This window comes from Lissotriton helveticus, chromosome 1_1 (genome assembly GCF_964261635.1).
Source record: "Lissotriton helveticus chromosome 1_1, aLisHel1.1, whole genome shotgun sequence".
Taxonomy (NCBI): domain Eukaryota; kingdom Metazoa; phylum Chordata; class Amphibia; order Caudata; family Salamandridae; genus Lissotriton; species Lissotriton helveticus.
The window spans coordinates 1,812,491,976-1,812,506,959 of NC_136057.1; the positions used below are offsets into that span (position 1 = coordinate 1,812,491,976).

Below are 14,984 nucleotides of genomic sequence, written 5' to 3' on the forward strand. Positions count from 1 at the left end.
AGAACTGGGTGCATGCCACCCACTGCCGCAAGGTCCCTCTTCCCCTGCCCTATGACCAGTGGGTGAAGAATGGAGTTGGGGATTCAAAGTGCAAGCTAGTCCCCCAGTTTGTCCCTTTTAGTGATGCAAGGTTGACCTGGACCAAAACAGATGCGGAAAATTATGAAGTGCTGAATGCATCGATTCCACCAGAAATACGAGCAGTTAAGGAACCCCTTTTGTTGACCCTTCTGTGCCTGGAGTCACTAGGTGGAATTTGCGCCCCCGGTTGAAAGACAGTGCACTAAAAGAGAAGTCAGATTAGTTAGGGAAGCACTGTGTAAGTTAGGGTGTACTTTGCTACAGTACCAACGGAGTTAGCTTAGGGTGATGTGAGATTTGTGCACTGCTTGAACATTGGACAGGATAATATAAAAGTATTCCCTTGAAGGGGGGATACCTTATACTGCTCGGTGTGGGAACCCGAGCTTAGGACAGAGAAAGCTCCACGCCGGTGCTCAAGAGCGCCAACGTTTTGATGAATAAAAGGAGCCTGTACCAGTGAGGCTCTGACGGACACTGGAAACTTGTGTATTCTTTTTGCTGGAATCCTTCCCCCTTGGTTTCATGATTAGTCATGCATCCTTTTGGCAGAATAGTTGCTGATGAAGAGCAGCCAGTGATTTCTCCTGTTCATACACAGGTATTTTGGTCAACTAAAAGAAAAATGCTGTGTACTATTTTTGTGATTCTACTGTTATTGATTTTAAGTGGGGTGTCCTCGGTTCTTGAACGAGATCAGATTGCCCCATCAAATGTGGAGAATCAGGTAATTCCTTGATTCGTACAAAAAGGACACCCCAGAGTAATGTATTTTTGGACATAAACAAAAGATTTTTTGGGACAGGTATAGCTTGTTATCCGACTGAATCTGTTACAAGTTTGTGGACTGCATACCCATTGTCACTTGTTAATTACACGTATACTCACCCAGCCCACTTCATAGAGGTAAGGGGCGAGTTTGGTATGGGGTATCCTAGCCTTTGTCTGTATTACCAAAAGCCACGAGGGTGTGACAATACCACATATTGTGTTAATATGTATATGGAAGAGCAGAATATCACCCTGGTGATCCGGAATTACCAAGATTTGACAGTTACTCAAAAGGCTGGATATTAGTCTGAAAGTTGCCCGATAATTAATAGTACTGACACATTTTTATATGTTAACTGTTCTGGAGTAATACTGTTCAAGAATACAATGTCTTTAGCGAGGATGGAGGATCCAAATACCTCTGGAATAAATACTAGATATGCTTCTGTGGATTATCAAGGTCCAATATATGCACATCCAGGATTTTACTTTTTGTCTAATGGTACGTACTCAAATGTTGATAATGGTACAAACTATGTTGCCTTAGGAATGGTGCTTCCCCTAGGTGTACCCTGTAGGTACAGTAAGCTTCGTATAAGATGGGTGAAAAGAACATTGACAGCAGAGTTTTACGACGGAGTGACAGATTTAGTAGTTAATAATTACAGTAATGGTATCACTTTTGGATATATTCTTTCTTCCATTATCACCTTTGGTGGTACTGCAATGGTCCGGAGTGATAGAGCTAGAGAATATTTTGGATGTAAATTGCAGATCTGATCTAACTCCACAGTAGCAGCTTTACGTGATATCACCACCCAATTGGAAAGTAAGCGGTTATATTCTGAACAGACTAGATATGCTGTTGATTTTATTTTAGCTAAGAGTGGTGGAGTGTGCGCTGTAGTAGGAGACCAGTGTGTAGTCGGGATCACTAATATGGAAAATAATATTACCCAGCACATTTTGGATATCCTGGAAAATGTTAAAGGAATGGAGTGCAGGAATTGGAGTCGGATTCTTGAAAAGGTGATCTATTTCATTGTGATTCTGATAGTCCTCTTATTTGGCTCTTATTGCACCAGACTTCTTGCTCCTAAGAGGTCAATTCATGATACCAATGCAACAGTTATAATTCAAAAAGAAATCGAAGACCTCATGCAGATTGATGAGGGTATCTTCAAGACTAATTACCTCCTTACTATTCCTCTTCCAAAAGATTAAAATATGGATCATAGATATGCATTCATGATTCGTTGATGTATGTGGCTTTTTCCTTATTACATAAAATTACTAAGCTCATGCTAAAAGGAGGGTCTATTGAACTAAAATTCATGTTTTCGCATTGCTTTGTGTAAGTTAGCATTCACTGCGCCATTTTGTGTCTGGGCGCCCATTTTGTATCATAATCAAAAACCTATCCTTTGCTTCTTCCGAGAAACGTATATCTCTGAGTTATATTTCTCCGGAGCTGTGTTTTGCTACACTAATGAATGTGCTGTTCTTATTAGCGCATAACTTCCTCATAAGATATGGGCCTTCTCCCACTAGTCTGAAGACTGGCCCGCCTGTAGTTGCCTTGGACTATGTAACTATGTAAGATATAAGTACTGAGATAGTTTTTTGTTTTCCTTTTCTCTCATTTGTAGCACCTGTCTGGAAAATTCCACAATGGGAGTGCTCTAGCCCAGCTACAAAATGTAGTAAATGCATCTCGATGCTTGTGGACTTTAGTCCCTCTGCAGCACTCCTAGTGATTGGGCAGACAGGGCTTCGCTCTGAGTGTACTTTGTATAAACAATTACTGGTTTGTATTCTCTGACTGACTCTTCATTTGGTATGGAAGGTTGAGAGGTGGTTGTGAGTGACCCGAGTGGTCCTAATCGGGACACTTCCTTCAATCTTATAATCTGTACATAAAGGCTGCTTAAGTGCAGTGGTATCCATCTAGTTTTCATGGAACTGTCAAATGTTCTTGACAGCGTAAATATATCTGCTTTGTGGGGTCTCCTGACCTCTATGGGGGTAGAGAAGGTGCTAGTTCACTTCCTTAGAGAATTGCATTTGAATCTCAGGACCTCAGTGAGATATGGGAGTGTGTTCGGAATCTTTTAGCTTCCAACGTGGGTGGGGTATGGCAAGTTTAGCGCCAATCCCTTTCTTTCTGTACATTATTATGCTGGAGTCAGTTCTGATAGGTTTAGCTGCAGATGCTATCAGAGTCAAAAAGAAATTGGTACCGGAGCTCCTCTACGCAGATGATGCAGTTTTATTTGCCAGAACCCCCCCCTCCCACCACCCCCAATGGTCTGAAGGCTATCATCGATGGTTTTGGAAGTTTTAAGGAGCGCATTAATTTAGAAACAAGCCGATCAAAACCTTAAATGATGTTTTGTGGTCATAAGTCCGTGAAGACCTGTCAACTATATATTAGGGGTCTGCGCATTGAAAGAAATTGCTTTAAAGGATGGCTAGCTCAGCTCAATATGCATATAAAGTAAAATGAAGTAAACCCTCTAAAAACATTCAAATCAAAAATATATAGTCTTTATATTGTCAAAAAATCACGATACACAGGAATTAATTCATTCTGTGATAACACAAGGTTCAATAAATGGTAAAATCATTACGAAAAACATGAGGTGAATGTGACTGTGGTGAACAAAGTGATCAGTGCATTAAATCCAGTGACACATATAGATCCTTGATTGCGGACAGCGGTCGCGCATGGACGTATAGCCCTGCACATCGCGATTCCTGTCTCAACTTTTCCAGGGGTTGGACCTTCTGGCCACCCATCAGGCATTGATATCTTTACCTGCCCTTCATATTTCCCTGTCTTGATAAAGACCCGCCGCGACCACCAACTGGGGTGCTTTAGGGTCGAAACGTCGACGCTCATCACCGGTCAAGATAACTCCAGGAGCTTGTACAATTACCCCTTGTCTCCTTGGAGGACAAACTTATCATACTGACCCATTCCCCTTGTATATATTGTATATATGTGTCACTGTATTTAATGCACTGATCACTTTGTTCACCACAGTCACGGTCACCACATGTTTTTCGTAATGATTTTACCATTTATTGAAACTTGTGTTATCACAGAATGAATTCATTCCTGTGTATCGTGATTTTTTGACAATATAAAGACTATATATTTTTGATTTGAATGTTTTTAGAGGGTTTACTTCATTTTACTTTATATGCATATTGAGCTGAGCTAGCCATCCTTTAAAGCAATTTCTCGCTACCCGACAGAACCACTTTATACTTAACCACGCTTACCCAGGTTCTGAGGGACACAGGGTCACCCCTTTTATGTAAACCTGCGCATTGAAAGAGCCTGTTCTTTTCCCTATCTTGGCATTACTTTCAACGAGAATCTTAGTTAGACTTCTTTCATGGCAAACCGTGCACCAGCTTTAAATGGGCCTTTGGGTTGGTCTTTAAAGTCTCAGCGGGTCTGAAGAATCAGCACCATCCGCCCTCTCACAGATATTTACAAACTTAGATGTGTTCCAACAAGGACTTATGGCGCAGGGATCTGGGGTACCTCTAACAAGGGTCACCTGCAGGTGGAAGAGAACCGGGTATTTCATAAACTTTTGGGAGGTCTCGCCCAGCCGTAATAACTAAGGTGCATGAGGAGCTTGGTCTACACTTAGTTGAACGCTGCATAAAATTAGCTTTCCTGCCACTCTGATGCTCAATTTGGTGCAACACGGAGTCTTCCCTTAAGTAGGGACATTATAGAAGACTGATTGGCATGTGAGACTGGTCTCTCTATAACTTGGCTTCAGTACCTACAGTTGAATTTCCTAAATGTAGGTAGCCTATTAACTGATCCATCCTCCATTAAGGATGATATGGATTGGGTGAAGAAGCATTTTCTTTGGAAACGAGCTAGAGACAGACGATCATTCCCAGTTCTGAATCTTTGAGTAAATACATACCGATTCAAAATGTCCAAGGACGGAACCATATTTTGAGTGTGTCAATAATGCATGGGAAAGATCACTTCTTACTAGATTCCGACTGGGCTGTATTAGATGGAAGCTATGCTTCCTCCTGGGGCAGTACGATACCTCCTCTGTCTGTTGCTCCCCCTATAATGAGTCTTCTTACAAAGCTATTCTGCACTGTTTTAATGTTCAGGGGCATGCTTATCCCAGTTGTTCGAAAAGCCAAGATTAATAACTGTAGAGCCGCGCTACTTTATCTTCAGTCATTGTGTTAAGAAGATCTCTGTTTTAGGGTGGATCTATTTTTAAAATCTAATTACATGATGTTCTGATATTTGCTTTTATCGGATTTTAACATTCTGGTTTTTACTGCATGAATTATGTATTTATTTAATCGGTTATTTGGTTTATGTTTAAAGTTTTGTACATGTTTTTATGTCCATTCTTTTTGGCTGAAATAAAGTAGTATTGATTGATTGACTGGGTGTAGTTGCCAGTAGGGCTTTTAATTGTGTGTGGCTGTCTATAAGGATACACAGATCTTCGGTGTGCCTAGAGGGGACATCACTGGTAAAATGGGAGGGCGGAGATGGCCACAACCCTTACACTTGAGTAGGCAGTGTCCTGCCTCCACACACAGGGCTACGTATCCCCTGTAGTTAGTCTGGAGCTAGGGGAAGGAAGGAAAGATGCCTGTGGACTTTACAGGGAAACCTCTAGAAGCTTCTCTCACTTCAAAGGAATGTCCAGGTAAAATATTGGACACCAGACACCAACCCTTCAGGACACTTCTGGACCTGTGGATACTCTTCCAGGAAAAAGACTGCTGTGCAGCTGAAAGGGCTACTATGCTGCAAAAAGGACTGCCACTCTGCTGGACTGGCGCTATGAAGGACTGCTGCCCTGCTGTGCAGACCCATTTTGTCAGGGTGAGAAATGACTGGACCTGCATCTGTTGAACCCAGGACCTCAGGGAGAGAAGGCTCCAACCACTTTGAACCCAGCACCTGGACTCTGCCATCAGTGAGTCATACCCTGGAAAGTCAGGCCACCCCAGTCCAGGACCCTTGGAAGTGAGGCTGAGGGTGGTTCTCAGTCCATGTATGGATCCAGCAGAACAAACGCATCACCTCTGATGCATGGTCTAATCCCGAGAAGAACCAATGCATCGCCTCTGCTGCAAGGATTCTCTCAGCGCAAGCATCCACAATGCAGCACACATCGGAACTGCCACTGTGTGAAGCTTTCCCAACAAACTGTCTCAGAATGCAAATACCTCATCAACGGCAACACAGGTTCTCACATCGCAGCTCCTTGAAACAGAAGCTTAGCACAGACTTCGCTACGCAAGCCCTAATCAACAGGACCCTCGATGTTGAACCTGCCTTGCAGCTGCTCAGAACCGACGCATCGTCTCAGCAGCACGATGCATCCTCAACGCAGGACCTCCCACATCACGCAAACACGATTTAAGGTACTCTTGTTCAGCGGGCCTAACTGGGTCCCTGTAGCCAGCCCACAATCCATCATGGTCAGTCTGAACTTGTAACTTTGTCCTGGTCTGGTCAGACTAGATAGCCACAGCTAGCCCATTGTGCTTTTTGGAGCTATTTTCTTTGAAATCTTTAAAATTGCATACCTCCAGTTCTGATGGGATTTTTGTCATTTTTGTCTTGATTTATTTTTCAAAATGTACTATATTTTCCTAAATAGGTGTGGGATTTTTTTGTGTCGTGTTTTTACTTTCTTACTAATTGCAGTGCTGCATAAATACTTTAAATATCGCCTCCAATTTAAGCCTGACTGCTCTGTGCCAAGCTACCAGGAGGCTGAGCACAACTTAATTTAGGGTTTGCTTGTGCCTCACCTTGACAAGGATTATGGTTCTTGCTTGAGTAGGGTATCACCCTCCTCAGACAGTAACCACATTTCTTACAATGCTTTATAACTGAAATCCAGGTGTGCTTCAACATTTCCATTACTTCTCTCCACAAGCCATTTTCACTTACAAGAAGTAGTATGATGAGAAGTTAACACCTGTTGAGGACTAAACACCAGAATGACTATGTGAAACCGTGGTGGATCAATAATGGAAAACTGGCAAACCTTCTGCTCTCAATGTACTCTCATACTACTGGCTCATGTATACAAACTTTTCAACAACTCATTTGTCATTGGGAGACATTTGAAAATGAATGCATCACAGAAGAGCTGCCATTAATGCAAACTAGAATTGTAACAAGGAATTGATAAGATTTTCCTAGCTCTCCACGATACAATGAGCTGTATCACAATCATGAGCATGGACCTTGGCTATAATAAAATACTTTTAATATGAAAAGGAAATCCAGTTCACTGTAATACATATTTGAGCATTTTTGGGCAATTAATTTCACATTTAACTGAGGCTTGATTGATAGCTGGATTAACATTACAATCTAGGAAGGGCCAGAGAGTCTATGTTTTAATAAGTTAAGAAAGGAAACCACGCTCTTTGCACAAGCCATCACGTTTGTGAAATAAATGCACACATTTATATATCTGTTTAACACATGTACTGTTTACACATAAAAACGCCTGAAACAAAGTGAAGAGATCTGATGCAAATACTCTAAGCTTATGTTTTGGTCACACCCTTCTTCAAATGTCATCTTAAATTATGTTCATGTATGACATTCCTGATCTAGTACACCAGGAATTAAATAATGAAACTATCACAGAACGAACATGGAAGTTAGCAGTGAAAACATGATGAGAACTGTGGAGGGGATATTTAGTTTTGCCACCAAACTAGAAGCTAAACCTATTTAAGAATTGCTGCCACTTTATAGTGCTAAATCAGTTGTGCTATACAGGGCAGATCTATCAGCCCTTGGGACCAAATTATAGCCTATAGAAAAGAGAACACATTTTTAGGAAACTTTTAGCTGTCTCACAATCAATGAATGAGAGAATAGTCCACAAGGAGCTTGGCCTCCCATACATATCAGTCAATTGTGGTATTGTGGCACTCAGCATGGACTAAACCTGAAATCTTGTTTACAAAGGCAACCCTTAGAGATGCCTAACTTTGGATTATGCGCTTAAAATACCATGATTGCACATATTTGAGGTATGTTCTAGAGAATTTGTGACTCACATGAATACTCTTGGGAGTCCCTAGATTTTATCGCCCAGATTTCAAAAAGGGAATTAAATGAGCATATTCACGCGATGAGGGCCTAGGAAAGAAACCTGAGATATCATAATAAAGTTACTTTTGTGAGTTACATGTCCTCCTAGAATTATAGAAGGGCTCAACCATATTTTACAATGATTACTAGTACATACCATAGATATTTTCTAACACATTTCTGTTTGGGTATAGTTCACCATTTTGCCGCATTTCCAGTAATGAGGTGCTGGGTACCAGATGGTTGTACTTGATTGTGCAATAATAAATCTATCCAGTTGAGACTGCATTTGACACTATTCTGTAACTTCTACACCACATTTAGGAAGTGTTTTTTAAAACCAATATTTATTAGGAAGAAGCTATATGATTATCAGGAAACATTTACGTTCTAGCTTAGACTAAATGATGTTTTAGTATATAATACCATCATAACATACATTACGTATGTAATATGTGACAGGAAATCTATTTTACTTGTAGAACCCCGCTAAGATTAACTTGATTAATTTTCAATTTTTATTTTAATACATGTTTTAATGCAGTCGCCAAATGGTTTTATATATTATATCAAATTTATTTTAAGTATGTGTTTTATAATGTGCTCTTTTACGGTTACTATCGATTTAAACCGAATAAAGTTTGAGTCTAATTGAACATTTGAGTTATACATCTGGTTACTGCACTACTGCTACCAGTACTAAACTGTGGCAACTGAACTCCCTAAGCAGTTTTCTGGCACTGGCAAAACTACACATTTGGCAAGCTAAAGCAAATTAAAAAGTGATAAGCTATTTCCTGTTATTAAAAGTACAGCTCAGTAAGTGCATCTTCCGCATACAAATAATATTAAAGTGACAACATATAAAACGGACAACAGATGAAAAACATATTGAACTTAAAATATACAGCAATATATAATACAAAACTATGTCACTCTGACCTCGGTTTTAACCTATTGTGATCCACAGCTTCCATTGCACAGATAGGAAAAACTGTACAGTTTTTTCATAGCAAAGCTCAAGCTTGGCTGTTTGCTTCGCCAACTGGTAATATTGTTTATTAACACAATGAAGAGCTTGAAAAATGTTTGTTCATGTGTTACAAAAACGAACACTGTTTCTTTCTATAAATAAACACTAACCTTTTCCCTGCATGAAATGTCCTTCCTTACAAGAGCACCTTTTCTTCACTTAGGAGCCCTTGGGGAATGCAAATAAATACACCTTCATATGAAAAACTAAAAAACAAACCTGAACTGCAATCTTCGTCCTTCACTTTTACCAGTTTTGTTTTTTAAAACACTGTAGGAGAACAATTATAATATGGCACAAAAAAGGGTCCCTCGAGGAAATAGGGAAAAGTGACCGCGTCAAATAAAACTCTACAAATATCATGCTACACTACACAAAGTGAGCTTCTCTGTGTTCCAGTTCCTGTATCCGTTTTGGTCTGAGTCTTAGAGCTGGCTTCACTTCTGCTTGGTGAACGTCATCCACCGAGCTGTTTCTTTTAAAGTTTGTGTGTTGCACAGACATGGGTGATTGGGAGTCTGTGTCTGCAACAGGTGCAACAGGTTTCAAAGCACTGTTACTATTTTGGGGGAGCGCAGCAATGCTGTTAGTTGCTGCACCAGTTTTGGTGGAATCGACATTCTGATTGGCCTTGCTGTAGGAAGGTGGCTTGTAAAAGGTCCCAGGTGGAGGTTGCAAGGTTCTTGGAGCCCTGAAAGCAGAGAGGTTTGAGTCTGTGGGCATTCCTTCTGTTGTCATCTTGACCGTCCTTCCAGGTACAGTGTATGGCTGGTGGGGAAGCAGGGCACTTCTTTGATTGTTGCCTGCATTGTATGATGAAGCAACAACACAGGCGTGTAGGCTTTCATGAGCTTGGTTCTCTTGGGGTACATTGGTCACTATCATTGCGGTCCTTTGGGTCAGGTCATACTGTCTATACTGCTTGCCCCAAGATGTCTGGGAATCATAAGAAGAAAGTCTTTTGTATGCATTTATAGCGGGGGCAGGCTTAACTTCCGTAACTTCTTCAATGACACTCTGGCCAACTTGGTCTTCATTCGGAGCACCGACGTTCCTCGAATTGTTCTCAGTTAGAACAGATGAAGCAAGTATTCGATCTACAGGGAGACTCACAGGGCGGACACCTGATTTTATCCTGGGTGACCTCATTTGGACTTTAGTCATTTGGCGATATGATTTTAAGGGCGCTGAATTGCTAGGTTTCCCTCCTCCATCTGTAACTTGGGAAGAGGCTTCAATGTCTTTATCCAAACTTTTGTTCTCACTGATACCTGCAAAAGAATAGAACATTTTTAGGAACATATTCAATGAATTAAATAAAACAAATAAGCTACAGCTCTGTAGGGACAGCTCTTTCCAGGAGTTTCCAGTATCAGGTTAAAACCTTGCGGGACTACTAGAGCAAACATAGAAGCCATGGAGATGGTTACGGTGACACCTTTGTTTCAGAATGTTTCCACCCAAAAAATTACAATGGTAGCTTGACCAAGTAACAGTTATCCTTCAAAAGAGTTATGCATTCTGCATTGTGAAAACAATTTTAACATTAGCCATAATGGACGCTTCAATTACACTATATCGAGATTGTTAATGTCAACCCACATTATTGCTGCTACTACATAGAACTACCGCTTTGTGAGGTAAGCAGATACTTACTATTCTTAACTGTACCAATACTAAAACAGAGGTAAATATAAGTGGAATTAAGAACAATTAATATATAGCTTGAATGTTGTGGTATGTCAATATAGTGGATATGGTATCATTGCTATGTGATATATCACACGTAATGGATAAGAGAGAGTCACTATGTTGGGCTGAAATATGCGCAATAGCATTTTCAAAAATATACAACTGATGTCTCAGCTTGTTGAGCTTTCTTTCAAGCCTACAAGAACAGTCTAACTGGCGAATAGTGGAACGACATGAGGAGAGCCATTTTCGTTGGTCGCCTCTCTCATGCAAAGCTTTCCACTGTGGATGCCAAGCAAGAGCAAATATGAAACCAAAAAAAAGCTAAACCATTTTTTAAATTCAAGCAAACCATGCAAGAAATCCACCAGACTTGTGGGCTACATCTGGAGAAGATCATGCAAGGAAGCTATTGAGATGTACCACTGCCAGATGGTACTTACTGCTTCCATTGCTTTCACGTCATATTAATATCAATGAGAATGTCACTTAATATCTCTATACAGAGAGAATCTTGAATCCTGGATTTATGCTTAAACCTCTCCATTACAACTCCCAATGATAGGCACCACACGCATTATTCTCCTTCCATTAAAAGGCAACAGGTCTGCACCAATACAAGCTTTTTTTGAGTGACCATCAACTATCCTCTCGATCGAAACCAAAACTCTGAGCATAATGGTGGATTGGAAAGCCAAGTGCTATTTTGCAGACACACTAAAACCCAAGTTAAACATAAAAGAAATTGTTACTTACTTTGTAAGGATCTGTTTGTGGCATGTAGTGCTTGTAAATGCACATGCTTTTTATACTCCTGCCATCTAGTGTTGGGCTCGGACATGTGCAAGTTGTTTTTCTTTGAAGAAGTCTTTTAGAGTCGCAAGGTACCATGACTCCAACTATTGCAGGTAATGAACATGGGCATCGGATCCATTGTTAGATTGTTTTTCCCACACACAGGGTGAGGACGTAGATGGAGCACAGAAATACAGAAAGATGACTATGTGTAGGAAAGATTATAGATGAAAGTTTAAGAGGAAAATGTCTGCAGCACCGAAAAGTAGCTGGGGAGGTGGGATGGGCGCACATGAATCTACAGCACTACATGTCATGAACAGATGCTTTCCAGGTAAGTCAAAATTTCTGTTTGTGACATCTAGCTGTAGATACACATGCTGTGCACAGACTGTAAAGCAGTCCTCCCAAAAGCGGTGGCTAGCACGAAGATGTTACAGAGACTTGGAACAGTGTGTGCAGGCCAGTCTGACCAACTTTTGCTAGATGATGGGCTAAGACATCACGACCACGTTTTGCTAACGTGTGTGGAACAGACAAGGTAGCCGCTTTACAAATATCAAGTATAGGAATATTACCTGAGCAAGCCATCAATGCTCCTTTCTTGCAGGTTGAGTGGGGTTTGGGAGGGACGGGCAAATTGCATATGGCTTTCGCATAACAGGTCTGTATAGATATGACTATACAGCGTGCAATACCGGCTTTGGATAGTGTACACCGCTTGTGCAACGTGGAGAAGGAGAAAAAGTTATTGTGTTTTGTCCACCACAGGAATGTGTTGTACGAGAAGATTAATCTTGCGCAGACTCACACACTGGCAAACGTGCTGTGCGATGGCCAGCAACTGAACGGAGTGTGTGCCGCCCTGTTTCTAGAGGTATAACATGACCCTTTTATTGGCTGTCCGGACCAGAACTACCTTGTTCTGGATGACTGGGAGGAAGGCCCCGAGGCTAGTATGGCCAACAACTCTAGATGACTGATGTGGAGACCCAGTTGTTCAGGTGTCCACACACCTTGTATGGTTAGGTCTTGCAAGGGAGCTCCCCAACCAGTTGAGGCGTTCGTGGCGATTTGTCACTTGGGAACTGAGTCTAGAAACGACTGTCCCTGCAGCAGATTGCTGGCATACGACCACTGGAGAGAGCGATAAGTACGGCACCAAATTAACACTCTAGATCAGCGGTCTTCAAACTTTTCAGGATGCAGAGACCCCCCTGTCAACATTTTCAGGCATAAGGACCCCCTCCTGACAAATTTCTAAACCTGTAGGCAGGGCTACTGGAATTATGAGCCAGGTGAGGTCCAAATTACGCAACAGGCGTGACTAAATTGTGGGGGAAGAAAATGTAAATAATGTTATGTGATGCAGCGTATTTTGGGATAGCAATGCTTCGTTATTTTGACATTTTTTAATCACAGTAACAATGAGGAAAGATATCACCCCATTAGTACCAGCGTATAACCAAAATACAGCAATTAACATCAGAAAGATGTCTAGTCATCCTTTGTGAAGGGCCTTCCACTCTGCAGGAATACGTGCGACCACATTAGAAGCTCACCTGGCCCTGGCTGGGAGCAGCAGCAGTCTCTTAAAACCCTGGAGGTCTTGTGCAGAGTTAAGCAGTTTAACCATGCCACTTTCCGCTCACCCCCTAACTCCTTTCCATCCCTCTCTTCTCTCCTCTCCCAACCGCAGATCCCTCTCTCACTTGACAAATGTTCTTTCACCCCTTTTTACAACTTCTGAACTTCCCCCATTCAACCTTTAATCACCTCTTGCCATTCTATCTCTTTACTGCCCTCATCTCGAACAGTCTCTCGCATTTATCTCATGGCCTCTCTGGCCCCATCACCTCCCATGCCCCTCAGCACTTCTCATTTACCTCAACTCTCTCCATTCAAATTGTTGTCTATTTGTATCTTACACCTCTCTCCAGTTCCCCCCATTAACCTTTGACATCTCCCCTTTGTTCTTCCACACCTTCTTGAACCAACGTCGGTCTCCTCTGTTACATCAGCACCAGTGCCTAATTTGAGCAGGTGGTTTCCAGTACTCGAATGCCCCTGTATGCTCCTCTCGGCCTGTGCCACTATGCTTATTGTTCAATATTCAGGAAGGTATGAACTGCCTGTCTCGCAGTTTTGGTGCAGGTCGCGCAGTTATGGAACTTAAACCTTCCACCAAGAATCTAGTATCCTTTAGGAAGATATAAAAACCAGGCTCTATGCTCTGTAGGTCACCCCATTTGGCTGGTTCTCCTTACCCTTCTGTGTGTTTCTTATTTGCCTTCAGGCAGCAGATGGCTATAAGCCCCAGGGCACCTTTTGGTAGCAGTAGAGCACTACAAATGTAAATATCAATAATAGGCAGAAGCAGGGGAGCCACTAGACCCGAACTTCGGAGTGGGGGTGGGAGGTGGGAGAACAACACTCCTAGCCAGGGCTGGCCCTAGCACTGGTCGCACACGGTGCAACAGTATTTTTTGGTGCAACTCCCCCCCTCCGCCCCGTTTCCTCCTTCTCCATGAATTCCCTCAGAGATGCACCTCATCACTATATAGCACCTTTCTGACAAACATTTCATTTTGTTATAGTGCTACTCATAGTTTACTCGCACTCAGTTCTATGATCTGCATGGTACGTTTTCTTTGTAGTAGGCACATTAACCCTCTGTACAGTGTGGGTCACAAGAATGCCCATGTGAGTGCACGGTGAGTGATGCAACTGTGTGAGAGTAAGGTAAGAGGAGTGACTGCAGGGTGAGTGAGGTGACCATATGAATTTAGGTGCGGATGTAAGTGCAGAGTGGAACGAATTAATGCATGGTTGCGGATGGGCTTGTTTGAGTGAGTTGCAGATTGAGCAGTGAGGGGGACAGGTGAGTGAAGTGTCACATGAGTGCAGTTTGAGTAGTGTGCTCGTGTGACTGCAGGGCGAGGTATAGGGTGAACAGTGAAAGTGCATTGTGAGTGCAGAGTGATCACTGAGTGCAGGGTGAGCGGTGTGAGTAGATGGTGAACTTGTGTGAGTGCATGGTGATCAGTGTGAGTGCATGGTGATCAGTGTGAGTGCATGGTGAACAGTGAAAGTGCATGGTGAACAGTGAAAGTGCATGGTGAACAGTGAAAGTGCATGGTGAACAGTGAAAGTGCATGGTGAACAGTGAAAGTGCATGGTGAACAGTGAGAGTGCATGGTGAACAGTGAGAGTGCATGGTGAACAGTGTGAGTGCATGGTGAACAGTGTGAGTGCATGGTGAACAGTGTGAGTGCATGGTGAACAGTGTGAGTGCATGGTGAACAGTGTGAGTGCATGGTGAACAGTGTGAGTGCATGGTGAACAGTGTGAGTGCATGGTGAACAGTGTGAGTGCATGGTGAACAGTGTGAGTGCATGGTGAACAGTGTGAGTGCATGGTGAACAGTGTGAGTGCATGGTGAACAGTGTGAGTGCATGGTGAACAGTGTGAGTG

The 14,984-nt window shown here is 42.2% G+C and overlaps 1 protein-coding gene across 1 annotated transcript in view; it reads right to left on the minus strand.

Annotated features, from left to right (window-relative positions):
- Nucleotides 1-7,131: 7,131 nt before the first annotated feature.
- The window catches only part of ARHGAP29 (Rho GTPase activating protein 29), a 341,359-nt gene continuing 333,506 nt past the window's right edge, over nt 7,132-14,984 (minus strand). Inside the window, exon 23 of the mRNA XM_078640938.1 lies at nt 7,132-10,294. Coding sequence (XP_078497064.1) covers nt 9,393-10,294 — 902 coding nt within the window. The 3' untranslated portion in view covers nt 7,132-9,392. The remainder of the gene's footprint in view (nt 10,295-14,984) is intronic.